The 21,775-nt window shown below is 43.2% G+C and overlaps 1 protein-coding gene across 1 annotated transcript; it reads right to left on the bottom strand.

Moving 5' to 3' along the window:
* Positions 1–14,736: 14,736 nt before the first annotated feature.
* On the bottom strand, positions 14,737–20,508 carry LOC138853462 (uncharacterized). Its single transcript, XM_070090160.1, has 2 exons — positions 18,575–20,508; positions 14,737–15,544 (listed from the first exon to the last, which is right to left on the bottom strand). Exons 1-2 carry the CDS (start codon positions 19,784–19,786, stop codon positions 15,188–15,190), a joined length of 1,569 nt encoding a protein of 522 aa, XP_069946261.1. The 5' UTR covers positions 19,787–20,508; the 3' UTR covers positions 14,737–15,187.
* Between the last annotated feature and the right edge of the window lie 1,267 nt (positions 20,509–21,775).

Here is a 21,775-nt window from a genome sequence, read left to right as displayed (position 1 = left end):
AAAGATTTTTATGATGTGGGACGTCAGAGCTATTGGTCTATAGTTCTTAGCTAATGCTTTGCTGCCACCTTTATGGAGTGGGGCTATATCCGTTGTTTTAAGTGACTGGAATTTCACCCATATCCAAGTTCCTCCTCCATAGTGTACTTAGGGCACACGAGAGGGGTTTCTTGCAGTTCTTAATGAATACAGAGTTCCACGAGTCTGGGCCCGGGGCTGAGTGCATGGGCATGTTGTCAAAGGCTTTCTCGAAGTCTATCGGAGTTAGAGTAATATCGGAAATCTGGCATACATTTATGGAGTTTTGAGGCTCATTCGTGAAGAAATCACTTGGGTCGTCGATCCTCAGACTGATTAGTGGCTCACTATACACAGAGTTGTACTGGGATTTCAGTATTTCACTCACTTCCTTGTTGCCATCTGTGTAAGTCCCATCCTGTCTGAGTAAGGGCCCGATACTAGATGTGGTATTGCCTTGTTTTTGGCACATGAAAAGAAATATTTCGAATTTCTTTCAATTTCACTAATAGCTTTAAGCTCCTGTCTCTCCTGGTTCCTGTAAGAGTCATTTAACTTAAGTTCGATAGTTTCCACTTCCCTGGTCAGCGCCTCCTTTCGTGTATCAGATATTCTAGCACTCCTGAGGAGCTCAGTGACTCCTCATCGTCTTCTGTAGAGGGAGCGTCTTTCTCTCTCCAGTTTACTCCTGCTCTTCTTTCTTAGGGGAATATGCCTAGAACATGCTTCAGCTGCCAGGAAGTTGATCCTTTCAAGGCACTGGTTGGTCACTCCAACTTCATCTGGTCTGTCATTCCAGTTTCAGCTGACAAGTCAATCCAACTTCAGCTGGTCTGTTATTCAAGTTTCAGCGGCAAATCACTCCAGCTTCATTCATCTGGCCTCATTCCAATTCCAGTCATACCATCATCCTGTTTTTGTTCAGCTCTGCAAAAAGACTAAAACTTTTTTGATGATAATGAAATATTTTGTTTCTTTTTATGTGTTCATCTTCGACAGTAAAGGAAATTTTTTCCCATCCCAAGTCTCGACGTTTTCGGTCTGATATTTTTTTTTTTACCCATGACCAGTTGAATGACCATAAATCTTTCTCTACATCCCATAATTTATTTTTTTATTTTTAGTTTCGTACAAGTTTTGTAATTTCCGATATTGTGTCCTTTTTTTTTCCAATTCTTTTCGAATGGTTTGTTAATTTACATCATGCCTTTTATTACATTTTGGTTAGCGTCCTCCTGGTGAATTAAACCTTTGACTTCGCTAAATCAGTTTTTCAATTCAATTTCAAACTGGGTTGAGTAACTTTTTAACTTTCCTACGAGGCGGAGTAATAACATTGGCTGCAGCTTCCACCACTAACATGGCCACAGTCACAAGCTTCATCAATAGCGTTTACAGGGCGAAAAATGCAATTTCTGTTAAGTGAGGCTCGGTGGTGGTGGTGGAAAGAAGAGACATCACAAGCAGTAGTCACTGGCAGGGGGAAAGTAGTAGTAGTAATAGTCACAAGCAAGAGTAGCAGTTGCTACACAAGAGAGCAGCAGTAGTCACTGACAGGGGAGAGCAGCAGTAGCCACACATAGGGGAGAGCAGCAGTAGCCACACAGGGGAGAGCAGCAGTAATCATGAGCAGGAGTAGCAGTTGCTACACGAAAGAGAGAGAGAGCAGCAGTAGCTACAGACATGGAAGAGCAGTAGGAGCCACAGGCAGAAGCCGAAGTAGTAATCACAAGCAGTAGCAGCAATAGTTAGCAGGGAAGAGTAGCATTAGCCACAAGCAAATTAGAATAACATTAGTCACAAGCAGTAATAGCAGGAATAAGGAAGGAGAGTAACAGTAACCACAAGCAGGGTAGAGTAGTAGAAGCAGTAGTAGAAACAGTAGCAGGCACAAGCAGTAATATCAACAGCTACACAGAGTAGAAATAGAGACAAGTGGACTGTGGACTAAGGATAGAAATCATGGACGGATAGAGGGAGGGAGAGGTGTGGATGGAGGGGAGGAGTTACGAAGGGAGAGAAGGAGGTATTGATGGAGGAAGGGAAAGTGGGAGGGAGTTATGGAGGGAATTATGTTTGGATGGAGGAAAAGAGGAAAATATGAACGGATGGAGGGAATAATTCATGTTTAAATGGAGGGAGAGGAGGTATGGATGGGTAAAGGAAGAAAGGGGGAGGAGTTATAGGTGGATGGAAGGAGAAAGGGAAGTAGCTGTGGATGAATGTTAGGGGAGGGAGTTATGGATTAATGGAGAGAGGGAGGAAAGGAGATTAGTTAGGGGATGGAATTAGTGGTATAGGAGAAAGGAGGGAGGAAGGCATGGAGAGAGGGAGTTGACGTGGACAGAGGAGGGGATGGTGAGATGGGCGGAGGGAGGAGTGAGGTATGGATGAGTAGGGGAGGGAGGGAGGATAGCATAGTGAGGAGAGAAGGCATGAGTAAGGAGGGAGAGAGGTATGGGTGGAAAGGAAAGGGAGGGAGGGAGGTAGGGATGGAAGGAAGAGGGAGGGTGGGATGTGGTATGATGGGAGGGAGGGAGTGAACGTGAGGGCGAGCGAGGGTAAGAGAGGTGGGTGAGGGGAGGAGTGTGTCAGTAAGGTGGTGAAGGCCGGAGAGAGGGGAGGTAGTGCGTGTCTCCGTGCTGGTACTGAGGGGACAAGCCTCTCTCTACGATGTCAATAGTGATAACCTCATCCCAGGAGAAGCCTCTCTCGCTGGTGCTCTACTGGTGCTCTGCTGGTGCTCTGTCGCTCTCATTTAGCTTTGTCGGTGTCTATTACTGGCAGATATTGTGCTGGTACTGCGGAGTTAAATCTATATTGGCGTAAACTGTAAAAGGTGCTCATTTATTTTAAGAAAGGAAATTCTGACAACTTAACTCATTACGGACGCGAGTCGCGCAAACATCGGGAAATACAAACTCTTGTGTGGTAATATCCGCGACTTTAAAACTTGTGTGTTCGCGCGAGGTGAGGTACCTGACCTGACTACGAGGTGACCTTGAAGTACCTGATCTGCCTACTAGGGGACCTGGCGGCACCCAACTTTTCTGTCAGGTGACCTGGAGGTATCGGACTTGACTACCAGGTGATCTGGAGGTTCCTGGCCTGACCAGGAGTTCCAGAGCCTACCTCTTCATTACCAGGTAAGTACCTGATTATGCCTCTCTCTCTCTCTCTCTCTCTCTCTCTCTCTCTCTCTCTCTCTCTCTCTCTCTCTCTCTCTCTCTCTCTCTCTCTCTCTCTCTCTCTCTCTCTCTCTCACTCACTCACTCACTCTCACACACACACACACACACACACACACACACACACACACACACACACACACACACACACACACACACACACACACACACACACACATACACGCACAAAAACTCTCCCCCTCCCTCTCTCCCCTCTCTCGCCCTCTCTCCCATTCTCCCCTCTTCCCCCTACGTACCTGCTGTAACCAAGTATACTTAGCTGTCCCCACATTGCTGTAACTAACGATAAGACTTCCGCTGACTACCATGTTACATATATTTTACAATAGATGCTCTCTTCAGTAAATTCACCATAACACAACTGAGAAATTCAAAGAAATTTTAAGTGCTCTCAGAGCTGTTGCTGTGGCTACGCTGCCAATTGAGGCGCTAAACTAAGAATAGTAAAAATGCAAATCATAGCGTATAATAGATACGTAGTTGATTATATTGCACATATTATTAGCTGAAGAAAAATTTCTTCGACCCTTGACGCTAATGTAAAACGTATCCCACAGAAATATATTTGGCTTTTCTAAAACTCTCAGGATCCTAAATATGAGGAAGCAATTTTTTTTTGTTCTCGGAGTGAAAGATGTGATGATTGAGCTCGACACTGTAATTGTTATTAAACTGTTGAGAAATGACAAACAAAATATTACTGTATGTCTAAAAGTAAATACAGGTACAAAGAGATAAAAAAAGGTAATGATAATTAACCTTGTAATCCGCATAAACTTTATCATTATATCACTAGTTCACCCCTTCGTGGAAAATGTATTAATTTTAAATATTTTTGAAGCATCTAACAAGAAGACTCTTACCAATATTCTCTTAAATATTTTGAAAGGGGAGTTTAAGAGTTGATAAATTTCTCATCTGTTCGTAAGTAAACATACACACTGATAGACTAAAAATATGCTCCCGACCAGGACTGCGTCTGTGGTTCTTACCACCTCGGGTAAGAACTAGAGGAAACATGTTGAGTTTGGCATAAGAATTAGAAACTGAGTTTTTACATTACAAATTTAATCCCTTCAAGAGGGGTGCCTTGATTTAGAAATGCTCTTGATCCAGCTTCCTTACCTTAACCCTTAACATTCCCCAGGCATGGTATGACCCTAATGGCTTTAGTGCTTCTCGGCGCGCATAACAATTGTAATACAAAGTCAGCTGTTTGCCTTCCTAATGACACTGACATTAACTTATAAATGAATGCTGAGTGAATGTTGCCACTGTATACATTTACTTGCATTATGAATAAGCATGTTCACTGGAGAAGCCAGGTAAAAATATTTAATGCTCGAAGAGGAAATTATGTATATTTATCATTGATCCTGTCTCTTTACATAATAAAGCTCGTAAATTAACCTGAGAAAGTGCTTCGAAAGAAGTCTGATATAATCTTACTCTGTCCTTATCAAGTACTAGAAATAATGGGAGAGAAATAAGTAATGAGTTTGAATACCATAAAAATGAAGGTAGAAGTCTGAGTACATCTGTAACTTGTATAACACAAACGCAGGTAACTACAGTTATGGACTAATGGTTGTAGTAGTGGCCAGACAAGCATGGTTGCAGAGTACTTGGAAGTTTGTCATATAAACAGGTGACCGTCAGACTAAATGCAGGGTATGCAGTCCAACCTTATGGTCACTTTCTTCAACACTGCGTGCTTGATTGTCCACTTACTGAGGAATATAACAATAAGCAGGCAGTACACCATCCTTGACGTCAAGGTTTCTTATTAGTGAAAATAAGTTACCAGAAATTCCGAGCAACTAATATAAACTTTTTTGTAATAGATTAAAGAAAAAAATAGTAACAATTTGTAATCAGTATATTATCAAAATGAATTTAGTATATAACGAGATGAATTCTTATTAGCTTTTAGTGTGTCATGGACTCCTGCGTTGTCGCCCACATGATGAATTTGTGGAGCAAAACAAACTAGCCGCTTCAGCGGTAAAATCTAATATGCTATGTTACACACGTAGTTCACTGCCTGGCTGCATAGATAGCTGTCATGCTTGTTAGATGGATGTTTTCTAGATACATGCCTGGGCAGTTAAGAAATGTGTGTGTGTGTGTGTGTATGTATGTATGTCGTGCCGAATAGGTAAAACTGGTCAGTTAACAAGAACTCACTTAAAATCAAGTCCTTTCTAAAAAAATTCTCTTAAAGATATACTTTTTCATTTATGTTAATGTAAAAATTTATTTTGTACCTAAAGAACCTTAGAAAACTTACCTAACCTTATTATAACAAGCACAATTTAATTTAATTTAATACAACTAAATATATTTTAGGTAAGTTTAGAGTATTTTAATAATAAACAAACACAATGAAATATATTTTTTTTGTTAGGTTCAGAATGATTTTTGCGAAATTGCTGCATACACAAATTTTCGCTTGCCTTGTTCGGCAAGAAGAACATTGAAGATTGAGACATTTATGCAACATATGGGAATCTTTATTGAAGAAACGTTTCGCCACATAGTGGCTTCATCAGTCCAATACAGATCAGAAGGGTGTAAGGACAGGAGGAGTTTGAGGTAATCAGTCCCTCAGCCTGGAGTCGATGTGTTCAGTCCATTTTGTAGAAAGTACAGCATAGAGCCGTAGAAGTGGCTTATATACTGTAGTCAGGTATAGCGAAGCAGGAGGAGGCGGGGTCATAGTGGTACCATCCACTAGTCGAAGTAGGTCTTCGCCCAAAGGTTGGACAAGGTTGAAGAATTCTTTGTATCAAGATGAAGCCACTGTGTGGCGAAACGTTTCTTCAATAAAGATTCCCATATGTTGCATAAGTGTCTCAATCTTTAACTTGTCTGTTTTAAACCATTTATCACAAGAAGAGCATTGCTATTAACCCAAAATCGCAAGTTTACACACACACACACACACACACACACACACACACACACACACACACACACACACACACACACACACACACACACACACACACACACACACACACACATATATATATATATATATATATATATATATATATATATATATATATATATATATATATATATATATATATATATATATATATATATATATATATATATATATATATGTCGTGCCGAATAGGCAGAATTTGCGATCTTGGCTTAAATAGCAACGTTCATCTTGCCATATAGGACAAGTGAAAATTTGTGTATGCAATAATTTCACCAAAATCATTCTGAACCTAACGAAAAAAAATATATTTCACTGTGTTTGTTTAGTATTAAATTACTGTAAACAAATCTAAAATATATTTAGTTGGGTTAGGCTAAAATAAATTGCTCTTATTACAATAAGGTTAGGTAAGTTTTCTAAGTTTCTTTTGGTGCAAAATTAAAAATTTTTATATTAACATTAATGAAAAAAATATATCTTTAAGCGTATAAGAGAAAATTTTAGAAAGGACTTAATTTTAAATGAGTTCTTGCTAATTGACCAGTTTTACATATTCGGCACGACATATATATATATATATATATATATACATACATACATACATATTATTGTATCACTGACGAGGGGTATTTAATTAATAACAACACTGCGACTAGCCGAGGACTCTAACCCATGTTTTTGCCCGCCTCATGGTGAGCGAAAATTACATAACGCTGTAATCCACAGGACCACCAAATCCTACAAGGATCATGCATCCAGCAGAGCTAGGTGTTTTACCTTGATCCGAGGACATACGGTGGTGTGAGTGCCTCTGAGCTAATTTCATTCTACTCCTTGTTTGGTGTACTAGCCTCCACGAGCGGTATGTATATTAAAAGGACACAAGTGCAACTAATGTGACATTTTATTGTGGCAACGTTTCGCTCTCCAGGAGCTTTGTCAAGCCGTTACAAACAGTACATGGACACACAGGGCATATATAGGCTCAGAGTGAGGCGCAATACTAGTGGTAGTAATAGTAGTAGTAGTGATATAAGTAGTAGTAGTAGTAGTAATACAATATGTTAGAAATATTTGTCTAACCAATTTTTGTTTCCCAAGTAATAGCTTTTATATCCTTTACTCATGTGCAAGTTAATTGTTCTAATATATTGTATTACTACTACTACTTATATCACTACTACTACCACTAGTATTACACCTCACTCTGAGCCTATATATACCCTGTGTACCCATGTCCATGCAATTCTGGCAATACTAGCTCGGAAGGGAATCAAAGGACGCCTCCTGGCCTGGATAGAGTCCTACCTTACGGGCAGGCAGGCCTGTGTCAGCTTTCAGGGACACTACTCTTCCTTTAAATCCCTGGAAAACGGTACACCACAAGGAGGTGTGCTCAGTCCTACCCTGTTTAACATCCTTATGCAGGAACTTGTGAGCCTTCCCTTTCATAGTGGTACACAGCTCCTCAGCTATGCTGATGATCTTGCACTCGTAGTGAATGGGAAAGGCAATTTAGAACGACAGACTCAGAGAGCTTTGGACCTAATTACGCAGTCTTGCAAGGAACTAGGCCTCAAGATCTCGGCCGAGAAATCTCTTGCAATGATGTTCAAGGGACCAGATCCTGTGAATAGATTACGTATTCAGGATATAAAACTTGAGTGGACAGGCTTCTACCTGTACTTGGGAATCTACATTGATAAAAAGCTGACCTTTCAGAAACAGGCCGAGTATGTCAGATCACGTGCACTACTCAGACTCAACGCCATGAGAGCCATGACGAGGCACCGTGCAGGGGCAAGCAAAGACGTACTTCGCTTGTACTATATACAAGCTATACGCTCGCTCATTGACTACGGTGCACCGGTGTTAGCTCATCTCTTCCCGCAGAGCAGGCAAAGGGTGGAGGTCGTACAAAATCAGGCGATAAGAACTATGCTTGGGGCCCCCATCTGGACCAACACAGTATGTCTCAGATCTGAGGCCCGGCTTCCTTCCTTGGCTGACAGAGTAAGATACATAAACGCCTGCAAAGTGGCCACGATTCTGCACAGGCAGCAAGGTACCCCACTAAGGAGACGGATATTGACAACCATGGCACAAGATCCCACACTCTTCATGGACTACTCCTGGATTCGTTCGTTTTGTGCTGCTGGGCGGAAGCTGCTGCCTATAAAACTACTACTTGAGAAGAGTTGTGACCTTCCTGTTGCTGGGTACCATCCACCACCTCCCTGGCACCCAGATCCAGCCGATGTTTGCATCATGCAGCTACCCATCTCAAAGCGTCTCTGCAGTCAAGACACCCTCAGCAATCATGCTGAGACAAGCATGGCACTGGCAGAGGGAGGCACATGTACAGTGTATTTCACAGATGGTTCTGTCGACCCTGACAGGAAGAGAGCAGCAGCTGGACTGTACCACAATGGTCACACACAAGGCTGGCGACTCCCTGACCACTGCACGATCCTTCAAGCTGAGCTGGTGGCGATTCAGCAGGCATTGTCACATGCCCTACGACATCGACTCCGACCTGTCATACATGTTGATTCCACCTCTGCAATCAATGCCCTCTCCCATCCTCAACTACAGTACAATGTTCACCTCATCACATCGATCCTGAGCATAATGACAGCCTTAGAAGTTCAGGGTAACAGATCCCCAGCCATGCTGGCATCCGGGGAAATGAGGCGGCAGATGATGCAGCCAAGGCAGCAACAGACTATCCACATGTTGGGATTACTGTCCCAATCAGCCTACGACAGACCAAACTGGTGGCTGCCAGAGCCATGAAACTTATGGGGGAGGTCTTAGGTGATACCCCATCTCAACAGTGGTACCGAGCAGCGACTCAGGCAGTGTACCGCCATCCATCGGCTTCGTTTGGGCTTTCCCACAGCCAAGATGATGGTAGACAAGGCTGAGGAGGAGATGTGCCAGTACTGTCAGCACGTTGTCCAGCGGCCCCTAACACACTATCTTCTGGAGTGCGAAGTTACTGAGACACTCCGCAGGCAACTAAGATTGATATTCCCCCCCCCTCCCGAAGAGGAACCAGAGATGACTGCGGCCACACTAGTGTACCATGGAGTCAACGAACCAGACAAGCTGTTACCTGTGATAATGACATATCCTCCTCCTCGCTAGTATCCATAGTTAGGAGTACATACGGTGTTGTCGCTTATGAGATGCACCAGTTGAACTGACCAGAAGAGTGCTTGAACAGCATATGTCGCATCATTGTAGAAACCTTTCGGGAGCCAGAGATGGGTCATTGCAAGATTGAGACCCGTGCCAGGACTATGGTCTTGGCGAACATTATACATACGTACATACTGTTTGTAACGACTTGACAAAGCTCCTGGAGAGCGAAACGTTGCCACAATAAAATGTCACATTAGTTGCACTTGTATCCTTTTACTTTACATATTGTCGGTAATTCTACCAGCTTTATTACAGTATGTATATTATTGTAACCACGGACAAGTGGTATTTAATCAATAACACTGCGACTAGCCGAACCTATGTCGTTTTGGCTCGCCTCATGGCGAGCGAAAATGACATGACGCTCTGCTGGGTGCTTGGTTCTTGTAGGATTTGGTGGTCCTGTGAGTTAGAGCATCATGTGATTTTCGCTCACCATGAGGCGGGCCAAAACGACATGGGTTCGAGTTCTAGGGCTAGTTGCAGTGTTGTTTGTATATATATATATATATATATATATATATATATATATATATATATATATATATATATATATATATATATATAAGTAGTGATGGAGGCGGCTCAGTGGCTTGTTCTACAGAGTGGTCTCCTCCTGAAAGGGCTGCGGCTCAGTGGCTTCTTCTACAGAGCGGTCTCCTCCTGAAAGGGCTGCGGCTCAGTGGCTCCTTTTCACACCTATGTGCTAATGACCTTTTTCACACCTATATGCTAATGACCTTAACCTCGCCCACGACTCCCGCCCACGACCCCCCATGCGCGCCCCCACCAGCGCCCCCCGCGCCCCTACCCGCGCCCCCCGCGCCCCCACCCGCTCCCCCGCGCCCCCCACCCGCTCCCCCGCGCCCCCCCCCCGCGCCCCCCCCCCCCCGCACCCCCCCGCGTACCCCCGCCCGTCGCGCCGACCCACCGGCCCTGCCGCGCCCTCGCGCCCCGCCCGCGCCCCTCGCGCCCCGCCCCGCGCCTTCTGCTGCGCCTTCTGCAGCGTCGTCCGGATCGCCCCCGCGCCCCGAATTTTTTTCCGATTTTTTCAAATTTTTTTTGAATTTCTTGTGCTCTCCATCTCCTCGGATGAAGATTTTCTCGATAATACAAAGACTCCAATTCCTCGGATCAAGTTTTTCTCGATATCAATAATACAAATATTTCCCCCACCATCCACTTCTACCGTATATGTCCAAGTATTTCTCCTCCATCTCCTCGGATCAAGTTTTTTGGATTCCCCCCTCTGGGTATAAGCATTCAAAATGGACTCCCACTTGCATCAAGGTTTTCTCGATAATACAGACTCCAATTCCTCGGATCAAATTTTTTTTCTCGATAATACCAAGACTCCATCTCCTCGGATTAAGTTTTTGGATTCCCCCCTCTCAGGGTAAGCACTCAAATGAACTCCTCCTATGGGGCATGGTACTTTCTCTTACTACAGGTCTAAACAAGTGTGACGTCACCCCACCTGTGTTTACTCGGCGGTCAGTGACGTCACGTGATGACCTCACACATACAAGCTGAATCTTGTCGACTTCCCCCTATGTCAGTGACGTCACGCGATGACCCCACACAAACAGGCTGAATCTTGTCGACTTCCCCATCTCAGTATTACACATTTCATATACAACATAGGGAAAACATTTTCACTCTTAACCCAGGATAATCCAAATAATTTCACATTTTTTCGTTAATACCCACAACAATCCACAATTTCTTTACAAAATACAACACAAGTCTAGACATTTTTCTCGTTTTAACTATTTCATCTCAGGTCACTCCCCACGAAGTAACCTTCTCTCTCTCCTCCTCCCCACCCTCCCGAACCCTCACACTCCAACCAACACCACACAATTTTCACTCATAACCCTAATTTTTCTCGTTTTAACTATTTCATCAGAAAGTCACCACAACACTTATAACCACTTTTCGATAAATTCACTACTCACAGTTTTACATATTACGAAGTTAATACGCACACACACCTCACTTTACTTTGAACTCCTTCAAAACACTCTCATAAATCATTTGAATACTCACAAAAATACCTTTGAACATTTCCAAACAACACTGAAACACTTCCAAAATATCATTTTGAATACTCCCAAATAAGATTTGACATCTCTAATTTATCTGCACTTACACATTTCATTAAATTACAACTCATCCCCCCAAACTCCTCCCTCAGTCTCCAGACTTCACAACATTATCACAGAAACTAACTCAAACAGTTTACTATGAACATCACCAAAAAAAAACACCATCAATTACCTTTAAATACTCCAAAAACATCATTCGAACACCCCCCAAATCACCTCTGAATACTCCCAGAACACCTTCATAAGTACTCTTGCACATCATTTGAACACCTTCAAAAACACCTTTGAATAACCTCAAAACACCATTTGAGTACTCCCAAATACACCACTGAATACTACTAAAACACCACTGAATACACTCAAAACACCACCAAAATCACCATAAACTAAGATCAACACCCACATCCCACAACACCCACAACCCACAACACCCACATCATCCACAACCTACATCACCCACACCCCACAATTTTTTCTCGTTTTAACTAATTTCATCAGAAAGTCACAACAACAACACACTTATAATCACTTTTCAACAACTCTAGTTCGACAACAACACCCACAACCCACAACACCCACAACACCCACAACACCCACAACCCACAACACCCACACCCCACAATTTTTTCTCGTTTTAACTAATTTCATCAGAAAAAGTCACAACAACAACCCACTTATAACATCTTTTTCGGTATCTCTAGTTCGACAACAACACCCACAACACCCACATCCCACAACACCCACAACCCACATCACCCACACCCCACAACACCCACAACCCACATCACCCACACCCCACAACACACACAACCCACATCACCCACACCCCACAATTTTTTTCTCGTTTTAACTAATTTCATCAGAAAGTCACAACAACAACAACAACCCACAACTTATAATCACACCTTTGAATAACCTCAAAACACCATTTGAGTTCTCCCAAATACACCACTGAATACTACTAAAACACCACTGAATACACTCAAAACACCACCAAAATCACCATAAACTAAGATCAACACCCACATCCCACAACACTCACAACCCACAACACCCACATCACCCACAACCCACATCACCCACACCCCACAATTTTTTCTCGTTTTAACTAATTTCATCACAAAGTCACAACAACAACAACTCACAACTTATAATCACTTTTCAACAACTCTAGTTCGACAACAATACCCACATCCCACAACACCCACAACCCACAACACCCACACCCCACAATTTTTTCTCGTTTTGACTAATTTCATCACAAAAAGTCACAACAACAACCCACTTATAACATCTTTTTCGGTATCTCTAGTTCGAGAACAACAACACCCACATCCCACATCACCCACAACCCACATCACCCACACCCCACAACACCCACAACCCACAATCTTTTTTTCTCGTTTTAACTAATTTCATCAGGAAAAGTCACAACAACCAACTTACAATCACTTTTCAGCATCTCTAGTTCGACAACAACACCCACAAACCCACAACACCCACAACCCACAACACGCACATCCCACAACACTTTCAACCCACAACACCCACATCCCACAACACCCACAACCCACAATTTTTTCTCATTTTAACTAATTTCATCAGAAAAAGGCACAACAACCCACAACTTATAAAAAGGCACAACAACCCACAACTTATAACCACTTTTTCGGTATCTCTAGTTCGACAACAACACCCACAACACCCACATCCCACAGCACCCACAACCCACATCACCCACACCCCACAACACCCACAACCCACATCACCCACACCCCACAACACACACAACCCACATCACCCACACCCCACAATTTTTTTCTCGTTTTAACTAATTTCATCAGAAAAAGTCACATCAACAACCCACAACTTATAACCACTTTTCAGCATCTCTAGTTCGACAACAACACCCACAAACCCACAACCCACAACACCCACATCCCACAACACCCTCAACCCACAACACCCACATCCCACAACACCCACAACCCACAAATTTTTCTCGTTTTAACTAATTTCTTCAGAAAAAGGCACAACAACCCACAACTTATAACCACTTTTTCTGTACCTCTAGTTCGACAACAACACCCACAACCCACAACACCCACAACACCCACAACCCACAATTTTTTTCCTCGTTTTAACTAATTTCATCAGAAAAAGTCACATCAACAACCCACAACTTATAACCACTTTTTCAGTATCTCTAGTTCGACAACAACACCCACAACACCCACAACCCACAATTTTTTTTCTCGTTTTAACTAATTTCATCAGAAAAAGTTACATCAACAACCCACAACTTATAACCACTTTTTCGACATCACTTGTTCGACAACAACACCCACAACCACGAACACCCCACAACCCACAATTTTTTTTCTCGTTTTAACTAATTTCATCAGAAAAAGTCACAAAAACAACCCACTTATATCATCTTTTTTGGTATCTCTAGTTCGACTACATTACCCACAACCCTCATCAATTACCAATTTATTCACAATTTTTTCCCCTTCTTTTTACTGAATCTTAAATGTAATACACATTCCTCTTTACATTACTAAAATTCTAATAAAATCCTCTCCATACCCATCTCCTTGTATCCACATAAATTGATATTATACTCGCATCAACTAATCTCACTACCCAACTATTGCGACATGTTTCAACACCCTCCATTCTTTTCCAATATATCATAACTTTTCAATTCTATAATTTCTTTTTAAAATATTCACACATTACCTTTATTTTCAGTAAAATCTCCCCATATTTCATTAAATTTCTAATACAACCCTCCCCCATACCCCTCTCCATCTCACCCGCATTTCTTCACATCCACTCACCCATCTCCCAACACACTTCTTCTGAACACACACAAAAATCACATTTCACATCCACAAATGCATCTCATCACCCAGCTCAAATCCACTAAAATCACTGTAACCAAGTATTACAACCTAGGATTTCAAATGGCCTGTTATCCCAGGTGTAATGGGAGCAAATAAACACAGTAGAAAAAGTTTAGACTTATATTATCCTTCACCAATTATAACAGCAATATGTACACTATGTACAGTGATAAATATAGTGCACTCCACGGTAAGCAAGGCAGAAATAGAAGCCACAAGATAGCAGACCGTGCTTCAACCAGCTCTAGAGTGGGAATGACAAGGGCAGACAGGAGAGCGGTATCCACATAACCTCTGCGATTGTCAATCCCACCTTCTTATTGGCTAGAACCTGGTCACTAGTTGAACGATGGGGCCCCATCATCAACTCTTAGCAACCTGGTTCGCTGGTTGGGGGAGATAGCCTGTAAATGAGGGTGTGTCCATGCGCCGAATAAAGGTTACGTACTCTTTGCATGCCACACCCCCACCCCCGAGAAGGCTCAGGATTAGGCTGCCACCTCCCAGTGGTAACCGTGCCGCCATGGCACAAAATAATGGGACCGCCTATCCTCTCCACCATCCCACTCTTAGATAGAGCTCAGCTTTCCTAGTGACCAAAAGCCAAACCCTAAACTCAGAGTGAGACAGCAGTCAGATAGGCCAACATAGGTCCAAGATACAAGCGGACGGTAGCCCGTATCCCCTCACTAAAAAAAAACCCCCACATCAGGGGATAAAAAAAAAGAGCTTGAAAGGGGGGTTACCACAAATACATCCTAACCTAAATAAAATATTAAACTAGACTCTTGACAAAGAGTCTGCCAACACATTTTCTTTGCCGGCAATGTACTGAATTTTGAAATTGTAGGGCTGCAGCCTGAGCGTCCAACGCATAAGCCTTGTGTTGTGATTCTTCATGGCTTGGAGATAGACTAACGGGTTGTGATCACTGTAGACTGTGACCACCTGCGATGTCTGGCCCACATAAACATCGAAATGTTCCAAAGCCAGTACCAGCGCGAGGGCTTCTTTTTCAATGGTAGAGTAAGCTCTCTGATGTGGCTGGAACTTGGCTGAAAAGTATGCTACAGGCTGCAACTCCTTGTTCCCGATTTGTAATAGTACCGCCCCAACCCCAGACTCACAAGCATCAACCTGTAATGAAAAAGGTTTGGAGAAGTCTGGAGACAGGAGAATGGGTGCAGAGCACAATAATCTTTTTGCTTTATTAAAAGCAGTGTTACAATCTGACGTCCAATTAAAGGGAACTTTATGACTGGTAAGAGAGGTAAGAGGGGCTACAATATCTGAGAAATTCTTACAGAATCTTCTGTAAAATCCTATCATGCCTAGGAAACGTTGAAGAGATTTCCTATCATGAGGAACTGGATAATCTTTAATCGAAAGAACTTTAGCAAGTTTAGGTGCAACATTACCACTACCTACTTCATGGCCTAGAAAAGTGATAGTGGCCTGGCCAAAGGAAGATTTAGATAAATTAACTGTTAATTGGGAATTCTTAAAGGTCTCAAACAGAGCTTTAAGTCTAAGTAGGTGTTGATCCCAAGTATCAGACACCACAACAATATCATCTAGGTATGCTGCCGTGCCTTCAAGTCCTTTAATAGCCTGATGGATGAGTTTCTGGAATGAAGAGGGGGAATTTTTCATTCCGAAGGGGGTAACTGTATACTGATAATGACCTCCTGGAATTACGAAGGCAGAGATTTCCTTCGCCTTATCTGTCAAAGGTACCTGATAGTAACCTTTAAGGAGATCTAATTTGGACACAAAAGTAGCCTTACCCACAAAGTCAATTACGTCATCCAGACGAGGAAGAGGGTAAGCATCTGTAATTGTGACCTCGTTCACTTTACGGTAGTCTGTGCACATACGAAACCCTCCATCAGCCTTCTTTACTAGGATGCACGGTGAAGCCCATGGACTAGATGACTCCTCCACTAAACCATGTTCTAACAAGAAGTCTACTTCCTGCTGAAGTAGCCTTTGCTTTTCAGGATTAGCTCTGTAGGGGGAGAGTTTAATTGGTTTAGATTTTCCCACATCTACATCATGGTAACCTAACGTACATTTTTTCGGCACATCCGAAAAAATATTAGGATATGACTGTAGAAGCTCAGTTAAATTGGTTGCTTGTATTTCAGATAATCCATCCATTAAAGGGCTAGGATCCTTGAGGAGGACAGAATTGGAAAGTTTAGTATTAATTTCAGAGATAGAGTGCAAAGAGTCAGAGTCGTCCTCAGAGGTAGAGGACAGAGTCATTACTGGGACTTTATCTGGTGTATGAAAGGCCTTGATTTGATTAATGTGGTAAGTTTTTGTTTTTGAGGTCTTACCAATGGGAGCTACCACATAATTTAAATCAGATAATCTACTTACTATCTGCATAGGTCCCGTAAATCTAGCTTTCAAGGTGTGGCCAGGTATAGGTTCCTGCACCAACACCTTGTCTCCTGGATGGAAGGAGCGGAATTGTGCACTTTTGTCATACCTCTGTTTCATCTTACTTTGAGCTATCTTTAGGTTAGCCGTGGCTAACTCACGTGCCACCTGCAACCTTGAAGACGGGTTGTAGAGTGCTGAGCTTACGTCTTCTCCCATCCATCCTTCTTTGAGCACCCGAAGAGGACCTCGTACATTGTGCCCAAAGATCAGCTCAAACGGACTATACCCTGTAGACTCTTGCACCGTCTCTCGTACTGAGAATAGCAACAACGGTAGAGATTCATCCCAATCTGTCGGAAAGTGCATGCAAAAACTTCTCATCATTGTTTTTAATGTTTGGTGGAATCTTTCCAAGGCGCCTTGGGACTGAGGGTGATAGGCAGTGGATAAGTTGTGAATTATCCCTAACCTAGTTAATACTTCCCTAAATGCTTTGGCAGTGAAGTTAGTACCTTGATCACTTTGTATAGTTTTAGGAATGCCAAAACAAGAAATGAATTTTGTTAAAGCTTTGAGAATAGCTTTAGTATTGATACTACGCATAGGGATTGCTTCAGGATATCTGGTTACTTTATCCATAATTGTAAATAAATACTGATTTCCAGACTTTGACTTAGGTAGTGGACCTACACAATCTATAATTAAATCTGCAAAAGGTTCTCCATCAGCAGGTATGGGTTGGAGAGGTGCAGGTTTAATGGAATGTCCAGGTTTCCCAACTTGCTGACATTCTCGGCAACACCTAATATGATTCTTCACATCTTTCTTTAATTTTGGCCAATAAAATTCTTTTGTGATTCTATACAAGGTTTTTGTAATTCCTAAGTGACCTCCTAATGACGTATTATGAGCTATATTTAATATCTGAGGTCTATACTTGGTTGGAACCACTAACCTGTCGTATAATTGCCGGCCCTCTATCTCCTTACCAGTCTCAGTGCATACCAAATAATCATTTTTAACTTCATACTTGACTGGATGACCCAAAGAGGATTTACCCATGGCTGCCTCAAAAGCGAATTTTAAAGAAGGGTCCTTTCGTTGTTCCTCCCGGAAGGACAGTCCCTCGGGCATGGAAACAGAGACATCTGGGAATCCTGCAACCTGGGAATAGGAAGGCTTGATCGGGGTCTGTTCACTTGATTTACGAGACTCCGGCCGGTGTGTCTCATAAAACAACGTGGCTATTCCGAGATCGGAGTCGTCCAAGGATAGGTCAACATTCTCCCCAGACAACCCTTGGGATGTTGCCCGAGTTATGGCCAACACTGGAGAAGCATTAATCATTATAGGTTCAGGACACGAAGTAACAGTAGTAATGTTATTACCCAGTAATAACATGGCATTTTTCATGGGAAATCCTTTTGAGATACCTACAGTCAAGTACCCAGTGTAATATTTGCACTGTACATAAATTTTATGCAAAGGAACTGAATATATAGCTCCTCCGTAAGCTTCCAATAAAACTGAGGAATTCAAGGAAGTATTCTCTGAAAGGGGTAATATTCCTTCTCTGACAAGTGAGCAATATGCTCCAGTATCTCTAAAGGTATTTACTTTAGTTGGTTCTGAGTTTTCCTGAAGGGAAATAAGACTTTCGCAATAATAAGGGGCCATACCTTTTTCTACTTCTCTAGGGGACATGTTACTAGGGATATTAGAGATTTTCCCGATGGGTTGAGGTTTTTGAGGGCAGTTGGAACTGATGTGACCTACTTTATTGCATCTGAAGCAGACGACAGGCTTGCCCTTTACTCCCTGATGACGTTGCAAGTGGTGTCGTTCTGGCTGGTGCCTCTCTGGATATTGTTGTCGAGATGCTCCATAAGTAGTTTGCCTCTCCGCAGGGGGACCATATGTTGAGAAGCGTGGCTCACCAGGTGACTTATTTGGATGACGTAGACGCTCTCCCTCCTGCTGGCACTTCATTCTCCAATGTTGTCGATCTCTGCTCACGCCAGACTGTTGAAAAGAGAGACAGGACCGCTCGGACAAGGAGCGGTTCGTTTCGAAGGTATCAGCCAACCTGGCCGCCTCCAATGCAGTGGTTAAGTCACGATCCTGCAGAAAGACACGAACCTCTGGTCCCACAGACTCCAGCAGGTTATCAATCAGAATAAGCTGCACCAGCTCCTCAAAGTTAGAGACACCACTCGCTTTATACCAGCTGGTAAAAGCTTTGGTTTGCTGTCTCACAAAGTCCACCAGGGATTGACCAAGCTGCCGCCTGTTCAATTTGAAGGTCTTACGATATTTAGCTGGGATACATGTATATGCTCCCAACACTGTGGTCTTCACTACTTGATAATCAGAGAATTCAGCGTCAGTTAATACCGACGTAAATTCCTGTGCCTTACCCAATAATGCTGTATGAACCAACGCTGCCCAGTGCTGTTCCGGCCACCTCAAGGCTCGAGCCTGATTTTCGAAGCTTTCGAAAAATTGCTCTGGTTCGGCCTCATTGAAGCGGGGAACAAGCTGTACTGCTTTTTGTAAACTGAAATCGTTTACAGAATGCGAAAACTGCCTCCTTTCTCTTTCCCTATCAAATTCTTCCCTTGCGAATGCTCTCTGTTCCCTAGTTTGCTCAAGATTGATTTTTGCCAGCTCAAGTGCCAACGACGCTGATTCACCCTGAGACAACCCAGCTGCACTATACTGACCATTTTGCTCCGTAGGTATATCATCTTCCTCCTGCGAGAACATAGTAGTTTTTGCCCTAGCTCCCGTAGAGGGAGGAGTTTGATGTGCCATCTCTTCTTCAATAAGTATGTCAGCAATAAGTGAACGCAGTTGCGCAGCTGTAAGAGTGCGTTTATAGGGAATGCCAATGGAACGAGCAATTTGCCAACAACGCTGTAGAGACAATTTAGGTAGGTTATGCAAAGTATATGCCGACACCAGGCGTCTGACTCGTCTAGGTGGCATAAGTTATTCGCTATGCACAGTACGAATACCCCAACGTAACACGTTAATTTGCAGAACACGCTTAGCTATGCACAGTACGATTGCAGAATACGCATACAAGCAAAGCCGACTGCACACAAGATTGACCGTAGCGAAGCGAGCACACTGAACAAGCTAGTAGCGAGCTGTTGAACGATCACACAATAGCAAGGCTGATCATAAGCAACTGACACGCAAAATTTGTAAAGCGAAGCGAAACAGCAAGCTACACAATGTTCCTGCTACAAGCTTCACCCTAAGCTCAACCGTTTCTCTAAGTCCAGCTCCCGGACAGGCCCCCATATTACAACCTAGGATTTCAAATGGCCTGTTATCCCAGGTGTAATGGGAGCAAATAAACACAGTAGAAAAAGTTTAGACTTATATTATCCTTCACCAATTATAACAGCAATATGTACACTATGTACAGTGATAAATATAGTGCACTCCACGGTAAGCAAGGCAGAAATAGAAGCCACAAGATAGCAGACCGTGCTTCAACCAGCTCTAGAGTGGGAATGACAAGGGCAGACAGGAGAGCGGTATCCACATAACCTCTGCGATTGTCAATCCCACCTTCTTATTGGCTAGAACCTGGTCACTAGTTGAACGATGGGGCCCCATCATCAACTCTTAGCAACCTGGTTCGCTGGTTGGGGGAGATAGCCTGTAAATGAGGGTGTGTCCATGCGCCGAATAAAGGTTACGTACTCTTTGCATGCCACACCAAGATATTCACAAAACTCTATGACCACCTAACACACACACACACACACACACAGACACACACACACACACACACACACACACACACACACACACACACACACACACACACACACACACACACACACACACACACACACATTCACATACACATACTGGCCGAAGAGCCAGAAACGACTATGCACAGATAAGAAGGGAGGCTCAGAGACAATATGAAAATGACATAGCATCAAAAGTAAAGACTGACCCGAAGCTGTTGTGCAGCCACATCAGGAGGAAAACAACAGTCAAGGACCAGGTAATCAGACTGAGGAAGGGTGATGGGGAATTCACAAGAAACGACCGAGAGGTTTGTCAGGAGCTCAACACAAGATTTAACAGGGGGGCACACCAGCAAGTGCTGGATGAGGTACATATAACCAAGGAGGAGGTGAAGAAGCTGCTATGCGAACTTGACACCTCAAAGGCGGTGGGACCAGACAACATCTCTCCATGGGTCCTTAAAGAGGGAGCAGAGATATTGTGTGAGCCATTAACAAACATCTTCAACACATCATTTGAAACTGGGCAACTCCCTGAGGTATGGAAAATGGCAAATGTAGTCCCAATTTTTAAAAAAGGAGACAGACATGAGGCACTAAACTACAGACCTGTATCACTAACGTGTATAGTATGCAAGGTCATGGAGAAGATCATCAGGAGGAGAGTGGTGGGGCACCTGGAAAGAAACAAGTGTATAATTGACAACCAGCACGGTTTCAGGGAAGGAAAATCCTGTGTCACAAACCTACTAGAGTTTTATGACAAGGTGACAGAAGTAAGACAAGAGAGAGAGGGGTGGATCGACTGCATATTTTTGGACTGCAAGAAGGCCTTCGACACAGTTCCTCACAAGAGGTTACTGCAAAAGCTAGAGGACCAGGCACACATAACAGGAAAGGCACTGCAATGGATCAGAGAATATCTGACAGGGAGGCAACAACGAGTCATGGTACGCGACGAGGTGTCAGAGTGGGCGCCTGTGACAAGCGGGGTTCCACAGGGGTCAGTCCTAGGACCTGTGCTGTTCTTGGTATATGTGAACGACATAACGGAAGGGATAGACTCAGAAGTGTCCTTGTTTGCAGATGATGTGAAGTTAATGAGAAGAATCAAATCGGACGAGGGTCAGGCAGGACTACAAAGAGACCTGGACAGGCTACAAGCCTGGTCCAGCAACTGGCTCCTTGAATGTAACCCTGCCAA

Source organism: Cherax quadricarinatus, chromosome 31 (genome assembly GCF_038502225.1).
Source record: "Cherax quadricarinatus isolate ZL_2023a chromosome 31, ASM3850222v1, whole genome shotgun sequence".
Classification (NCBI taxonomy): Eukaryota; Metazoa; Arthropoda; class Malacostraca; order Decapoda; family Parastacidae; genus Cherax; species Cherax quadricarinatus.
The sequence above is the reverse complement of the archived record's forward strand: the minus strand, read 5'-3'. Positions and strand labels throughout refer to the sequence as shown.